The 15,912-nt window shown below is 63.0% G+C and overlaps 2 protein-coding genes across 2 annotated transcripts; one reads left to right on the top strand and one right to left on the bottom strand.

Moving 5' to 3' along the window:
- Positions 1-148: 148 nt before the first annotated feature.
- Positions 149-3,478, bottom strand: SLC61A1 (solute carrier family 61 member 1). Its single transcript, XM_077788590.1, has 2 exons — positions 3,454-3,478; positions 149-2,864 (listed from the first exon to the last, which is right to left on the bottom strand). The coding sequence occupies exon 2, from the start codon at positions 2,838-2,840 to the stop codon at positions 1,524-1,526; it is 1,317 nt and encodes a 438-aa protein (XP_077644716.1). The 5' UTR covers positions 2,841-2,864; positions 3,454-3,478; the 3' UTR covers positions 149-1,523.
- Positions 3,479-6,929: 3,451 nt separating this feature from the next.
- Positions 6,930-14,121, top strand: RARG (retinoic acid receptor gamma). The gene is made up of 8 exons (XM_021543906.3): positions 6,930-7,050; positions 9,404-9,549; positions 10,054-10,195; positions 10,564-10,718; positions 11,559-11,735; positions 12,299-12,503; positions 12,773-12,931; positions 13,618-14,121. The coding sequence occupies exons 1-8, from the start codon at positions 6,930-6,932 to the stop codon at positions 13,791-13,793; spliced, it is 1,281 nt and encodes a 426-aa protein (XP_021399581.2). The 3' UTR covers positions 13,794-14,121.
- Positions 14,122-15,912: the final 1,791 nt, after the last annotated feature.

Raw genomic sequence — 15,912 nt, 5'->3', positions numbered from 1 at the left:
TCAGCCTGGGGTCAATCCAGTGCTATGGTTGCAATGGAAACATGGCTGGACTGGGAGTCACTGGTTTGAACTGGGGTTGCTCTGGAGGAGTTTCAGTGTCCCCCACACCCAGGTTTGGGGGGCAGGGAGAGGAAGAGGACTTCACAAACACCATTATTGGGCAGGTTTATTAGAAATTAATTAGGGAATTAATTCACCCCCACCCCCATGACACCACGTGGGGTTGGTCACACCTAGCCTGGTGTCCCCTTATCCCCTCTGCTGTGCCCTGGGGGAGGTGGCACTGTGACCTGTCACAGCCCAGGTGTTATCTGGGGGCTGTGTCCCAGTGTCCCCGCCACATTGTCATGAGGGTGGCACCGTGACCTGTCCCAGCTCAGCGTCACCTCGGGGTGTCCCCATGTTGCCACCCAGAGCTCGTTGTGGTGGTGGCACTGGTAACAGGTCACCATCAGAGCTCTGTGTCACCACTGGGGTGTCCCAGTGTCACTGTCACCTACGTTTCATTCTGGAGGTGACACTATGACCTGTGACAGTTTAGTATCACCAGCGGGGTGTCACAGTGTCACTGTTACCCACAGCTCAGCCACGGGGGTGACACTGTGACCTGTCCTTGTCATGATTGGGGTGTCCCAGAGCTGTTGTCACCCACAGTCCATTGTGGGGTGGCACTGCGACCCACTGCAGTTCAGTGTCCTCAAGGGGGGTCCCAGTCACCCACAGTCCATTGTGGGGTGGCACTGTGAGCCCTCACTGCTCAGCATCCCCATGGGGTGTCTCTGTGTCTGTCACTCACAGCTCAGCATGGGGGTTACACTGACCCCATCACTGCCTGCTGACCGCATGGGCCCTCCTGTATCCCTGACCCTGCCACATTCTCGTGTCTCTGTGGAGCTGTCCCAGTGCTCCTGTCCCAGCCAGGTGTTACTGTCCTTGTCCCTGCCAAATCCCAGTGTTCCATCAAGGTGTCCCTGTGTCCCTGGTGTGCCCATAGAGCTGTCCTGGTGCTCCTGTCACTATGACATCCCAGTGTCTCTGCCCTTGTGATACCTCAGTGTCCTGGTCACACATTGGTGTCTCCATTGAACTGTCCTGCTGTCCCCGTCCCACCCCAGCATCCCCATTCCTATCACACCCCAGTGTCCCCACCAAGCTGTCCTGGTATCCCAGTCACATCCTGATGTCCCCATCAAGCTATCCTGATGTTCCTGTCAGACCCCAGCATCCCCATTACAACCCCATATCCCCATTGAGCTGTCCCAGCGTCCCTATCCCAGCCCAGTGTTCCTGTCACACCTTGCTGACCAAACTGTCCCCATGTTCCCATCACACCTAGGTGTCGCTGCTGAACTGTCCCAGTGTCCCTGTCCCACCCCGGTATCCCCATCGAGCTGTCCCAGTGTCCCTGTCCCATCCCAGTGTTCCTGTCACACCTTAGTGACCCCCTCGAACTGTCCCAGTGTTCCCATCACACCCAGGTGTCGCTGCTGAGCTGTCCCAGTGTCCCTGTCGCGGTGTCCTCCTCACTCCGCAGTGTCCCCCTCGAGCAGCCCCTCGTCCCCCACCCTCAGCCCCTCGTCCCCGCGGCTGGTGCCCAGGACGCCCCCGGCTGCCCCCAGCGCCGCCAGCGCCGCCAGGGCCGCGGCCCCGAACACCCCTCGCGTCCCCGCGGGGTCCCCGGGCAGGGCCGGCAGCGCCAGCGCCACCCCCAGCCCCAGGGGCAGCCGCAGCCACCGCGCCCCTCCCGCCGCGTCCCCCCCGCGCTCCAGCCGGCGCCGCAGGAACGCCATGGCCGGGAAGTACATCCCGCAGGAGAGCTGCAGCAGCAGCACGGCCAGGAAGCCGCCGGGGGGGTGCAGCGGCAGTGCCAGGAGCAGGAGGGCCAGCGCCAGGAGCAGCACGGAGGCGGGCAGGAGCCGCAGCGGCTGCAGCCGGAGCCTCCCGGCGACGCCGCGCCGGAACAGCGCCGAGCCCGCGGCACTGGCGGCCGTGAAGCCCGAGAAGGCGATTCCCAGCGGGATCCCGTGCGGCTCCAGGACGGGTGTCCAAAGGAAGGCAAAGATGAGGAGGATGCTTTCCACGAGAGCCTGCACCAGCCCCAGGAGCAGGGCCCGTGGGTCGGATACGAGGCCTCGAAGGCCTTCCCTGCAGGCCTTCCCACAGGGCCGGCTCTTCCCGTAGTTCTCATCCCAGTTTTTCCCAGCCAAGATCCCCGAGAGAGCCAGGAAGGGCACTGCCACCAGGAATGGGGCCACAGGGCCCAGCGCCAGCCCCTCGGCCACCAGCTCAGCTAGCAGGCCCGCTGCCACGGCCAGCCCGCTGTTCCAGAGGGCCACGCAGGAGAAGGTGTCAGCAATCCACTCGGCTGGGAAGTCGTGGCGCTCCAAGTGCTCGTGGATGTACCAGGACTCAAAGGCAGAGAAGAGCAGGGAGGTGCCGAGCCCCGCCAGCAGCCGGGCGGCTGCCAGTGCCAGGAAATCCTGGGAGAGCTGCAGCAGGCAGGACACGGAGCACAGCCCCGAGGACAGCACGCAGGACTTCTTGCGGCCGAGCCGGTCCACAAAAGACCCGGAGATGAGGCTGAAGGTGACGTTGGAGGCGAAGCCGCAGGAGTAGAGGGCGGCGATCTGGCTGCGCAGGAAGCCGCGGCTGTGCAGCAGCTGGAAGAGCAGCGGGCCCTGCAGCCAGTCCGCAGCCAGTGCCGGCAGGTAGCCCAGCAGGAACTGCCGCTGGAAGCCGCGGAAGGCAGGGTTGGAGGGCGAGGGGCGCCGCGGGGGCGGCTCCAGAGCCAGGCAGGTGAGGAGGAACAGGGCGAGGGCAGAGAAGGGCAGCAGCAACATGGTGGGGAGGGGGCTCAGGAGGGCCTGGGGAAGGGAAAAAGGGGGATCAGCTCTAGGAGGAACTGGGAGAGTCCAGAGGGACCACCCAGGTGCCCCAAATCCCCCAGACAGCCCCTGGGTTCTGTAGGGCCTCCTCACCCCACAGGGACCCCCAGCATCACTGATACACCACACAATCCCCCACAGATCGTCCACAGGCCACACCACCCCTCCCAAGCCCACCCATACCCCACCCAGCCCCCACAGAGCCCACGTAGACCGCAAACCCCCACCAGAGTTCCCCACAGACTCCCATACCCCTCAAAAGGCCCCCTCCACACGATCCAGATCCTCCACGGGCCCCACACAGGATCTCCACAGACTCCTCATAAGACCGTTACAGAACCCTCACACCTCCCCACAGGACCCTCTCACCCCAAATGCTCCTCAAGTCCCCGATGTACCCCCTACAGCTCCACACAGCGCCCCCTCCGCTCCCACAGCTCCCTCTCTACCCCACACAGACCCCCCCCGGCCCCGGAGTCGGCCCACAGGACCACTGAAGACACCTCTCAGACGCTCGAAGGCCCCCCACCCGTTCCGGTAACCCCGGTCCCTCAGAGCTCCCCCGTACCCCCGGTGCGGCCGCAGCTGCCCCGCGGCGCATCCGCGGAGCCACTTCCGCTTCCGGCCCCGCGGGCGCCGCCATGTTTGCCGGTGTCACGTGATACGGGGCACTCTCCCCGCCCCCTCCCAAAGGCGCCCACGGGGACCCCCGGAGGCCGCGGGACGGGTGGGGACACCCCCCTCAGGGACCCGGACAGTGCTCGGGGCATTGCGGAGAACACACCCCAGAGAACCGCCTGCAGACACGCCACGGGAGCTCTGCGGGGACCGCCGCCCTCAGAGAGTTCCTGCGCAGCCCCTCGAGCAAAGCCCCCCCGGTGACACCCCGATGACACCCCGATGACACCCCCCGGTGACACCCCCGGTGACCCCCCGGTGACCCCCCGGTGACACCCCCGGTGACACCCCCGGTGACACTTCCCGGTGACCCACCCGCACCCCCTTTCCCAGGCTCCTGCAAGGGGGCTGCCCTGAGCGCCCCTCTCTCACCTCCGCCTCGGGGGTCCCTGCTGCCGCCGGGGGCCGGGCCGGGCCCCTCACCGGACACTCGGGCGGGGCCGGGGGTGGCACTGGGGGCAGGTCAGTGGGGGGTGGCACTGGGGGCAGCAGGGTGGGGGGTGGCACTGGGGGCAGCAGGGTGGGGGGTGGCACTGGGGGCAGGGCAGTGGGGGGTGGCACTGGGGGCAGGGCAGTGCGGGGCACCAGGTGGGGCGGCAGGAGAGGTGACAGGGCGGGGGGCAGCAGGGCGGGGGGCAGCACGGGGGGCAGCGGAGGGGCGGTAAGCAGAAGGGGCAGGGCGGGGAGCAGAAGGCGGGGGCGCAGCACGGGGGGAGGTGACAGCGCGGGGAGGTTCCCCCGCGCCGGCAGGACCGGGGTCGCGGCCAGCCCAGCCCCATGTCCGAGCTGCCCCTCCCGCGACCCACGCCCCCCCCCCCCCCCCCCCCCCCGGGGATTTACCGGGCAAAGCGGCTGAGCGCGGGGAGCACGTGGCAGCACCCGTGGGTGAGGGACACGGGGACATGAGGACACGGAGGGGTACACGGAGACACCAGGGACGTGAGGAGCACGGGGTGTGAGGGGACACGGGGGACATGGGGAGGACCTGGGGATAGGGGGAATTCAGGGGATACAGTGGGTAGGGGGGGACATGGGAGAGCACGTGGGACACGGCAGGGCACGGGGCGCAAGGGAGACATGGAAGAAATTGGGGACGGGGAACATGAGTTTGGGGGGGATGCAGGGACACGGACATGGGGGGACGCAGGGGACACGGGGGATGCTTGGGACATGGAGGACGTGGGGATGTGTGGGGACATGAGGAACATAACTGAGGGGACACAGGGGACATAGGGGTGCACAGGGGACATGGGGAACACGGCTGGGGACATGGGATAATGGAGACATGGTAGGGCACAGGGGACTTGGGGGACAGGGGACACTGGGGGGACACGACTGGGAGAAGGAAAGGGTTATGGGACATGGAGCAGCATAAGGGACACAGGAGCCATGGGGAGAGACACGGGACATTGGGGACACGGCGTTATGGAGATGACAGGGGACACGAAAGACATGGGGAGACATGATTGGGGTGAACCCAGGGTTATGGGGACTTGGTGGGCACGGAGATTACAGGGAGATGCTACTAAGGGGGACACAGGTTGGGTACATGCAGGACACAGGGGGACGTGGCGGGGACACGTCTGGGGCTTACAGGGAATTATGGGGACATGGGGGCTGTGGGGAGACATGGGGGGACAGACGGGGGGGACACAGGGATTGGGCGAGACACACGGGGTGGGGGGGTCCGAGCGTGGCAGGGACAGGGCCGGGGCCACACAAAGGGGCCATTGAGCCTCCCCATAGTGGGGGAGGGGTGAGGAGAAAAATTTCCACCCAAAACTTTTTCCATGAGCCCATTCCCGCTCCTCCCCCACTCCAGCCCCTCCCCTCCCCTTTCCCGGCACGGGGGGGAGAGGTGGAGGTGGAGGGGGTTACACACGTGTCCGGGCATGGGGACGCATGCGTGCATGTGACATGCAGGGACACACCCCACACATGTCTCCCATGCCCAGACATGTGTGTGCACTTTGGAGGCTGAGTAAAAGTGTGTGACACATGCAGTGACATGTGATTATCCTGTGTAAAGGTGTGTGACACGTGATCATCCCATGTAAATGTGTGGGACATGCACAGTGACACGTGACCATCCTGTATAAAGATGCATGACACATGACTATCCCATGTAAAGGTGTGTGACATGCGTAGTGATCCCGTGTGCAGGTGTATAACACATGCAGTTACATGTGACCATCCTGTGTGCAGGTGTGTGACCTCTGCAATGATCCTGTGTGCAGGTGTGTGTGGCAGGTGTGTGACACACATGGTGACATGCACAGTGATCCCATGTGCAGGTGTGTGACACACGCGGTGACACATACAATGATCCTGTGTGCAGGTGTGTGACACACGCGGTGACACGTACAATGATCCCATGTGCAGGTGTGTGACACATGCAGTGACATGCACAATGATCCCGTGTGCAGGTGTGTGACACACACGGTGACACGCACAATGATCCCGTGTGTAGGTGAGGGACACCTGCAGAACCCCAGAAATGCAGTTGGGCAGGCGGTGCTGGCACAGGCTTTGCACACCCAGAGATGCCCAGGCACACTCAGACACAGACACTGACACACACCTGTGCACACCTGGATATGCTCACACACACCTGGACATGCCGACACACACCTGTCCACAGTGGTCACACTGGGAGAAGTGACAAGGGGATTGTAAGGGACTAGGAAGGACTGGGGAGATGACGCGGGGGACTGGGAGAACTGGCAGGACGGGGAGGGATTGAGGGGTGACAAAGGGACTGGGAGGGACTGAGAAGGGCTGGGGTAGTGACAAGGGAACTGCAAAGGACTGGAAGAACTGGGAGGACTGGGAAAACGGGTGGTGACATGACGACTGGGAGTGCACGGGTGGAATTGGGAGGGACTGGGGAGGACGTGACGCGGGGACTGGGAGGACTGGGAGGGGTTGGGGGTGAAGGGGTTGGGGGTGACGGGGGCGGGGCCTGGGTGCCCCCCAGGGAGGGAGGACATACGGAGGGGACAAGCACGTCTGATACCGCGTGGCACACGTGACACGCGTGTACGCGACACCGCGGGTCTGCACCCTCTGCTCCACTCCCCGCCCACTCCTAATTCAGCCCCGCCCACGAGTCCCGCCCCTCGCTCGGGCCACGCCCCATTCGAGCCAGCCCCGCCCGGCCCCGAGCCGCGCCTCGTTTCTATTCAGCCCGGCCACTCAAGGTCCCGCCCTCAGCCCGGCCCTGCTCAGTTTAGCCCCGCCCACACGCCAGCCCTCCGTTCCGAACGGCGCCGCCCCTCCAGGCCCCGCCCGGCCGCGTCCCCGGCCGCGCCCTCCGGGGCCGCTCGGGGCCGATCGCGGCGGGGCCCGGCGGGGCCCGGGCTCGCCATGTTCGGCTGCGTGGAGGCGGCGGCGGCGCCGCGGCGGCTGCACGACGTGACGAACCGCGGGGGCTGCGCCCTGCGCAGGGTCCCGGTGCCCGCCGGCTGCGGGGGCCCCGCCCGCAGAGGTATTGGGGAGGGGGGCGGGGGCGAGGGGGATCGGTCGCGCCCGAGGGGTGGGAGTGTTCGCGAGTGGGTGCGGGGGTGAGGCGGGAAGCGCATCCAGGTGTTAACTGACCGTGCAAATGGGTGTGAGAGCGAGTGCGGGTGTGCCGTGGGTGCGGGGCCGGGGTTGTTCGTTTCCCGAGTGGGTGCGAGGGGTGCTCGGAAACCCCCTGGGTGTTCAGCGGAGCGTGAGAGCGCAAATGAGCGTGAGCGTGCGGTTGTGCCAACGCGGGGGGGGCTGCGCGCGGGTGCGGGGAGCGTGGAGGGGTCGGGGCCGTGGGGAGGGGTCTCCGAGAGTGAGCCCGAATGTGGCAGCGAGTGTGAGAGCGAGTGCCAGCGTGCGTGAGCCGGCGGCTCGGTGCGGGCCTGGGGGCTGCTCCGTGTACGCGAGTGGGTGCGTGGGTGTGCCAGGAGCTGGGGTGGAGAGTGTGTCCAAGTGTGGAAACGCGCGTGAAGGGGGGTTAAGGGTGACCCGAGAGGGACGCGCGTGGGTGCCGGACTGGCCTGGGCGTGTGCGGGGATGACGCGAGGCCGGGGGGCGTGTGCGCCGTGGGGGGCGAGTGTATAAGGGGGCGACATCCCCAAAATGTCCCCAGGAGGGACGCGGGTTGTGGTGGGGTAGGGTCCCAGACCCGTTTTGCGGAGGGCGCAGGGACGTGGGGACCGCACTGGGGGAGCCCCTTTGCGGGCTCGAGGGACCTGGGGCCTGTTTTTGGGGGAGGTCGCGGTGTCCCGGAGCCCCTTGCAGGGGCAGAAATAAGGTCCCGGTACTGGAGGGGCACAGGGACGTGGACCACACAGGACCCCTTTCGGGGGATCCCGGACCCTGCTTTGGAGGCGCTCAGGGGCCCCGAACCTTGTTATTTTGGGGGGTTCGCACACCCTTTTATGGGAGTAGAAAGAGGCACCCGGTTTTTGGGGGGCCCATGACGGGGGTCCTGGAGGTCCCAAATGACCCCTCCGCGTGTACATCTGGGTACAAACAGGGTGGGAGGGGAGAGAATCCCCTCAAATGCCCCTAAATCTCCCCCCCTTCCTCCTATGCCAGTGGTGCGGTGCCTCCTTCTGTGTCCTCTCCCCTCCCAGTTCCTCGGCCTAACTGGTTCCAGTCGTGGCCGCGCCCGCGTCCCCCCGCGTCCCCCCCGCGCTGCCAATGTGGCACATTAACCCCTGCGGGGCTGCACCAAAGCCGCCCGAAACCCCACCTGGGCCGGGCGGGGGCTTTGCTCAGCAGGGCGGGGAGGGCGGCTCTCCCGGTTTTGGGGGGAACTCCCGTGGCCCCACAAAATTTCACCCTGGGCGGAGGAACTTCCTCCCCCGCCCCGCCAATTTAAGGCCTGATGGGAGACCGCGCCTTGGAGTGGGGAGACCCCAAAAATTGGGGGCCCACAGCGTCGTGGCCCCCGTGCCGCCGTGAATGTTTTTGGGGTGCTGTTTTTGGGGGGGTGGATGCTTTAGTTTGGGTTCCTCCGCCTTCAAAAATCAAACTTTAAGAGAAAATACGCACAATGGGGTCCACCAAATGTACCTGCACCCTCAAATGAAATCCTCTCCCCGCCTCAACCCTCCATGAGGAATCGCTAATATTGATTGGGGGGGTCACAACCAGCCCATCCCAAGCCTGGAGTACGCATGGGTGGGTCCCCGTGCCGGGGGGGCGGGGTGCGGTCCCCAATTTTGGCCCCGTTTTTAGGGTGGGGTCGTACCCCGCCCCCCCGGGTTATTTTGGGGTGCCCATGGCACGCGTTGGGAGGGGTCCTCCTCGCTCCTCCTCTCCCTCGCGGTTACAAAAAGCGCCGCTCGAGGCCGGAATTTCCTCAATTTCAGCAGTCTTGGGGTTTTTTTTAGCAAAACACAAAACCTACCCCAAAAAATTCTGAAACCAGCCGCCCCTCCCCCGTTGCCACCCGGGCTGTGCGCCGGGGGGCTCCTCCTTCCCCCCTGTGTCACCCCCCCCCCCCCCCCCCCGGCACTGTGCGGGGGATGTTTGAGGGGGCTGGGGACCCCCACCTTCTCCCGGATGTTGGGGTTTGGGGAAGCTGGGTACATCCTCATGCCAGGTTTTGGGGTTCGGGGGGCAGAGGGTACACACTGATACGTCTCCCACCCATGGTGGAACCCCTGGATTCCAGCCCCCCAGCCCCTGATTTTGGGGATTTGGTACTCAGGTTATAGGGCTGTAGAGGTGACAGCAAAGACCCCAAAATCATGCCCCCCCTGTGCTTTAGTTTTCCCCCACCCCCCAATGTGGCTGGGGCTCCTTTGAAGAGGGGTTGAGAGGGACTGTGTAACTCCCCCCACGTTTTGCCCCCCCAGCCCTGGAGCCCTCCCCTGGGCGGGTTTTGGGGGACACGGCCCCCCCCTCGCCACCGCCCCCACCCCGTGTGCACAAGCCTTGCTTCGTGTGCAGCGACCGCAGCTCTGGGTACCACTACGGAGTGAGCTCCTGCGAGGGCTGCAAGGTGAGGGGGAGTTGGGGGGCAGTAGGGACCCCCACGGTGCAGGGGGACCCCCTGAGAGAGTGGAAACCCTCAGTGGGGGCGAGCAGTGGGGGCCCTGTGAGGGAATGGCAGGGTGTGGGGACCCAGCAGTTGAAGAGGCGGGGGGTCCCGGGAACCCTGGGGACCTGCCCCATGAAAGGAGCCTGCAGTGGGGGATCCACTCGAGGAATGGTGATCCCTTGGGGGGGTGGGAAACCCCCAAGCACTGGAGAGTGTAATGAGGGCACCTGGGGACATCACGGACCCTGTGGGGTGAGTGGGACCATGCCTGGGGAATGGGGACCCCTTCCCAGGCCAGTGGGCACCCCCTAGGGAAATGGGAGTCCCCCAAGCCCTGTGCCCTGCCCTGCGATACTGAGGAGCTCCACCCGAAGCGTTGAGGAGCCTTACTGGGATCCGTGGGCATTGTGATACTGGTGCCCCCATTTTGGGGGCCCCCTCTGACCCCCTGTTTCCCCACTGCAGGGGTTTTTCCGGCGGAGCATCCAGAAGAACATGGTGTACACGTGTCACCGGGAGCGCAACTGCCAGATCGACAAGGTCACCCGCAACCGGTGCCAGTTCTGCCGCCTCCAGAAGTGCTTCCAGGTCGGAATGTCCAAGGAAGGTGCGAGGTGGTCTGGGCCAGGGTCCCCCGAAGTTGGGGACCCCCCCCAAACTTTGCTGAGGGGCCCTGGTGGTGTTCTGGTGGGCCTGGGGATGTTCCTGTTCTTGGGAGGGATTTGGGAAGAATTTGGGGCTATGGAAGGGACTGCTGCATGTCAGGCTTTCCCCCCTTGGTCCTACAGGGGAGTTGGCTAAAACTGCGATCCCTCCAAAGCTTTGCTGAGGGGTCCCAGGATCCTGGGGTTGCTCATGGTGGGAATGTTCCTGTCCCATGGGGGTATTTCTGGGGGAGAGGGGCAGAAACCCCACCTGGGAGGGATCTGAGGGGGCAAACCAATGCCCCCGACCCCCAAACGCCACCCCCCCCAGCCGTGCGGAATGACCGGAACAAGAGGAAGAAGGAGGTGAAGCAGGATTTGGGGGGAGATGAGCTGAGCCCCGAGCTGGCCGAGCTGGTGCGGAGAGTCAGCAGAGCCCACCAGGAGACCTTCCCCTCTCTGGGCCAGCTGGGCAAGTACACCACGGTGAGCAGGGCTGGGGGGCTGGGGACACCGAGGCGGGGCCCCAACCATCCCTCATTCCTCAGATCTGGGGCAGAGTCGCTGCTCCCTCCTGGTCCCCCCCAAACATGAGCACTGGGGGCAGCTGGGGCTGGGAGAGATGTTCAGGGGGAGTGGGGCACCAGGTTTCTGTTCCCAGGGTGTTTTGGGAGTCCTTTTGGGGCAGACCCCAACCCCAGCCCTCACACATACAATTGGGTCTCTGTTCCCCCTGACCCTTTCAAAACATAAGTACTGAGCACTGGGAGGGTTGGGGGACAAGTTCAGGGGGAAGGGGGCACTGGGACGAACTGCTGGAGGTTGTGGGTGGTGTTTGGGGGGTTACTTATGGAAGGGACCCTAACCCTGGAGCTCAGAGCAGGGTCTCTGTACACCCTCACCCCTGAAATCTCAACTGCTGAGTAAGGGGGGCAGCTGGACCTGGGGCTGGAGTTGGGTTCAGGAGCTGGGGCTCACTGAGTACCAGCAGCTTCCAGAGGGTCCCAGCAGGTCCTGAACCCCCATGACTGAGCCTGTGTCCCTTATAAATTGAGCACTGACTGCATGGTGCACCTGGACCTGGGGCTGGGGGTTACTGAGACTGGGGTCTTGGGGGGTCTCAGTTGTCCCAGGGAGTCCCAATCCACCCTGAATCCTCATAACTGAGCCCATGCCCCTCAAACCTGAGCACTGGCCACTGGGTGCAGCTGGACCTGGGGATGTCCGACAAGTTTAGGGTGCTGGGGTTAGGGTCCCAGGGGTTCCAGGTCCCAGGGGCTCCAGAACAATCCCCTAACAGCCATGGCCCCCCTCCCGTGCCCCCAGAACTCGAGCGCTGACCACCGGGTGCAGCTGGACCTGGGGCTCTGGGACAAATTCAGTGAATTGGCCACCAAGTGCATCATCAAGATCGTGGAGTTTGCCAAGAGGCTCCCAGGCTTCACGGGGCTCAGCATGGCCGACCAGATCACTCTGCTCAAGGCTGCCTGCCTCGACATCCTGGTGAGGGTTGGGGGGGCTCCTCAGGATGTTTGGGGGCTCATTGAAGGGGCTTGGAATGGCCCACGATGGTCCTGACCTCACCACCCCACAGATGCATGTCCTGAGACGGGCTGGGAGGTCTCCTGGCAGGGCCTGGGTGGGTTTGGGGATCCCCATGGTAAGAAACTTTGGGGTCTCTTAGGTGCTTTTGGTGACCTTGGGCTATTTTGGGGTGTCTCTGGCCCTGACCTCGTGCTGGTGCTGTGTCTGTCCTGTGGCAGAGCCAGAGCAGTACATGACAATGTTCCAGGATGGGCAGATCCTGGGTGGATTTTGGGGTCCCTGCCCTGCGGATGCTGTGGATTTGCACCTGCTTCATTCCAGAGCAGGACAGTGATGGGATAGGCTGACCCTGGGTGGGTTTTTGGTGCCCCTGGAGGTATTTTTGGGCCCTTCTGTGGATTTTTGGTATCTCTGTGTGGATTCTATTGCCCTTGGGTGATTTTGGTGACCATGGATGGATTTTTGGTGTTCCTGGATGTATTCTGGTGCCCCTTGGTGATTTTGGGGTCCCTGCCCTACAGATGCTGCGGATCTGCACCCGCTACACACCAGAGCAGGACACAATGACGTTCTCAGATGGGCTGACACTGACCCGGACCCAGATGCACAACGCGGGATTCGGGCCCCTCACTGACCTCGTGTTTGCCTTCGCAGGGCAGCTGCTGCCACTGCAGCTCGATGACACCGAGACCGGCCTGCTCAGTGCCATCTGCCTCATCTGTGGGGGTGGGGACATGGAGGCCATCGGGGGATGTGGCGGACAGAGGACTGTCCAGTGCCAGGGTGGGGACATGGGGGTGTATCAGGGCTGTGGCAGGCAGGGGGACATGGGACTGAGTTGTGGCCACTCGGCTGCAGTGAGGGGACACGAGGGGATGCTGAAGGGGGGGACATAGGGATATATCTAGGACAGAAGATGGGCATGTGGGAACATAGGGACTCAGGGACAGGGGAAATGGGGACAATGTCTATCCAGGTGGTCTCTCTCTCCCCAGACCGGATGGAGCTGGAGCAGCCCCGGCTCGTGGAGCGGCTGCAGGAGCCGCTGCTCGAGGCTCTCCGGGTCTATGCCCGGCGCCGGTGCCCGTGGCAGCCACAGCGTTTCCCCCAGATGCTGCTCAAAATCACTGACCTGCGTGGCATCAGCACCAAGGGTGAGCAACCCCCAGGTCCCCAGGGCCCACCCCAAACTGTGTCAACCCTGCCAGGACCCCAGAACCCCCCAAACCCCCTTGGGATCCCCCCAAAACCCCCTAGCCACAGTGATCTTCCCAAATGCTGTTCAAAGTCACCACCAAAAAGGGCAACCCCCAAACCTTCCCAGGACTCCTCCAGGATGCCAAAACCCATCAGGACACCCCCAAACCTGCCCCTGGCACCACAGGTTTTGAAGGTCTCAGGGAGGTGTAGTTGAAGGTCCTGGGGGTGTTTCAGGGTTTTGGGGGGAGGGGGTTTGAAACTCATTTTGAGGGTGTTCAAGGTATGTGGGGAGGTTCAAGGTTTTGAAGGCGTTGAAGCTTTTGCAGGGTTTTGAAAACTGGGGACTGTTGAAATTTGTGAGGGCAATTGAAGATCATTTTTGGGTGGGATTCAAAGCCTCCATGGGGGGGGAAACTCAATCTCTTGTGGGGGCTGTCAAGGCTTTGCAGTGATTGAAGCTCATTTTGGTGGTGTTCAAGTCTTGGAGGGGTCCAAGGTTTTGGGGCATCAGAGTTTTGCAGGGGGTTGAAATTTGAGAGGCTGTTGAATCTTTTGTGGAAGAGGGTTCCATCTCTCAGGAGGGGTCCAAGGCCCTGAGGGTGGCCCGAGTTCAGGGGTGTTGACATTTTGGCTCCCCCAGGGGCGGAACGAGCCATCACCTTGCGCACGGAGATCCCGGGGCCGATGCCTCCCCTGATCCGGGAAATGCTGGAAAACCCCGAAATCTTCAACGAAGTGGGGGAGGATGTCCCTCCCCCACCCCCAGACCCTCCTGCCGCCCAGGACAGTCCCCCTGGCCCCCCCACATCCCCATAGCTGGGGGATCCCCAAAACCCATCCCCAGTGGGGTGGGACATTCAGAGCTGCCTTCCAGGGATGCTGCCTTCCTTCTCCCTTTTGCTCTGGGGAGGGAGAGCTCCCCAAAGTGCCCCCCCCCACCCCCCGAATTTGGGGAAGGGGGCAGAGACTGACAGAGCAAAGCTATTGCCTTAAGCTGGGGGAGTCTGGGGGCGCCCCCAAACCTCAGCTTCACGCCAAAGCCTCCTCAGACCCTGCTGCCAACCACTCTTGTACTGGGGGGCCTTGAAAGGGGAGAGTTGGGGACCCCAGCCCCTCCCCACCAAATTAATGTCTGACACTCCCACGGTGCCCCCACAGTTTATTTATTTGACACAGGGTGGAGTTGGAGGGGGGCACACCCCCATTCTCCCCCAGGACATCCTACCCCCCAAATGTGGGGAGGACACCATTTATACAGGGGGGAGGGTGGGGGGGCTGCCTGTGGGTTTTGATTTTTGATGCTGTTGGGTTGGGGAGGGAAACCCTGAAATTGCTGTCCCCCAGTGCTCCCCCCAAACACTACAGAGACCAAAGATGGGGGACACAATGTGACCTCCGCAACCCCCTCCATTTCAGGGTGGGGGCTCAAGCCATAGGGTGACCCCAAAATCCTGGAGGTCCCCCCAGACTCAACTGCCCTCCCAAATCTCTGTTACCACCAGCCTGGCTGGCTTGTAGGGTCCAGCCTTATTGGCCTCCCTAACAATTGCCCCCCTTACATTTGCCCCCCCGAATTTGGGGGTGCAGAGCCCTCAGGGGGAGCCTGTTACACTACACAGAGGGGTACCCCCCCAGGGCTGCACTTTCATCCCTATTTATTCCTCTGCGTTTACAGCGGGCCCCCCCTCAGAATGGGCCCCCCCCCCCGCTGCTGTCCCCCCGCTAACTCCCCCTGTTTTGGGGGGCCCCCCTGCCATGTTTACAGCCCACCCGCCCTCCTCCCGTGCTGGGTGGGGGGACACGGGACTTTTCTATTTTTTGCAAAATAAAGTTATGGAAATTTTGGGGGGGGTTATGAATTTTGGGGGGGGGCTGTAAAGGGGACTTGTGGATAGAGGGGAACCTTGGGACCCCCCCGAGGTACGGGGTGGTGGGGGGCACATAGGATCCCCTCTGACTTAGGGATCCCTGCAGGGAGAAAAGGGACTACTTGGGGATCCTTCCCCAATTGGGGTGACACCCCAGAATAAGAGGGGCACTTGGGGACCCCCCAGCGATTTTGCCCCTCCCCAGTTAAAAAACCCTCATAGTCGCAGTGTAATGTCCCCTTACTTTGTTTGGCATGAGTGAGTTCTGGGGTCCCCCCTCACTCCCCCAAAGGACTTAAACTTGGGGTTAAAAAAAGCAAAAACCCAAATTTTTATTTAAATAAACCCTAAAGGAGAAGGGAAGACACACAGTGCGGGGGGAGGGGGGGGAAGACACTGGGGGTACACAGTGGAAAGGGGGAACACAAAATTTGGGGACCCTTAGAAAAATCTACAGTTTAAAAGTGACCCCCCCCCCACCCCCCTAGGGCTGCATCCCTCTTCCCCCCATTAGCAAAATAACTGTATTAAACCCTAAATCCCAATAAAACACCCCGAAAATAAAGCCTGGGGGGTGTAATGGGGGCTGGGAGCCCTTGCAGGTGGGGGGCCCTGGAGTTCCCCCCCCCCTTCCCCCAAGAATCCCCCAACCCCCCTCCCTCCCCACTGCCAGGCCCCACAAATTTGGGGGAATAGGCTCAGCAGAGCCAAAGTCCTTCTTGAAGTGTCATTGGGGGAGGCTCCAAATTTGGGCCCTTCCCAAAACTCCCACAGGCCCAGAAAGGGAGTTCAGGGCACAAAAATGAGGGGGGTGAAACTCATCTCTCCTGCCCCTTGGAGCAGTCTGTGATGGGGGGACAGGGACACCCCCAAAATGGTGAGAGCAGGGGCCCACCTCGCAGTTTTTGGGGGCTGCTCCTGCCCCTGTTACCTCACCCCTGATCCAGGGGTCTTCCTTTCCCTGGGGGGAAAAGGGAAACTGGGGGGGCCTCTTGCCCCCCCTTCCTTCCCCCCCACCTAGGGCACAGAACCACCTAGCATGGGGGGACATAGGCAGCACCCCAAAA

Source organism: Lonchura striata, chromosome 27 (assembly GCF_046129695.1).
Source record: "Lonchura striata isolate bLonStr1 chromosome 27, bLonStr1.mat, whole genome shotgun sequence".
NCBI classification, from domain to species: Eukaryota; Metazoa; Chordata; class Aves; order Passeriformes; family Estrildidae; genus Lonchura; species Lonchura striata.
Note: the sequence above shows the minus strand (reverse complement) of the source record. Positions and strands in the feature narration are given on the sequence as shown.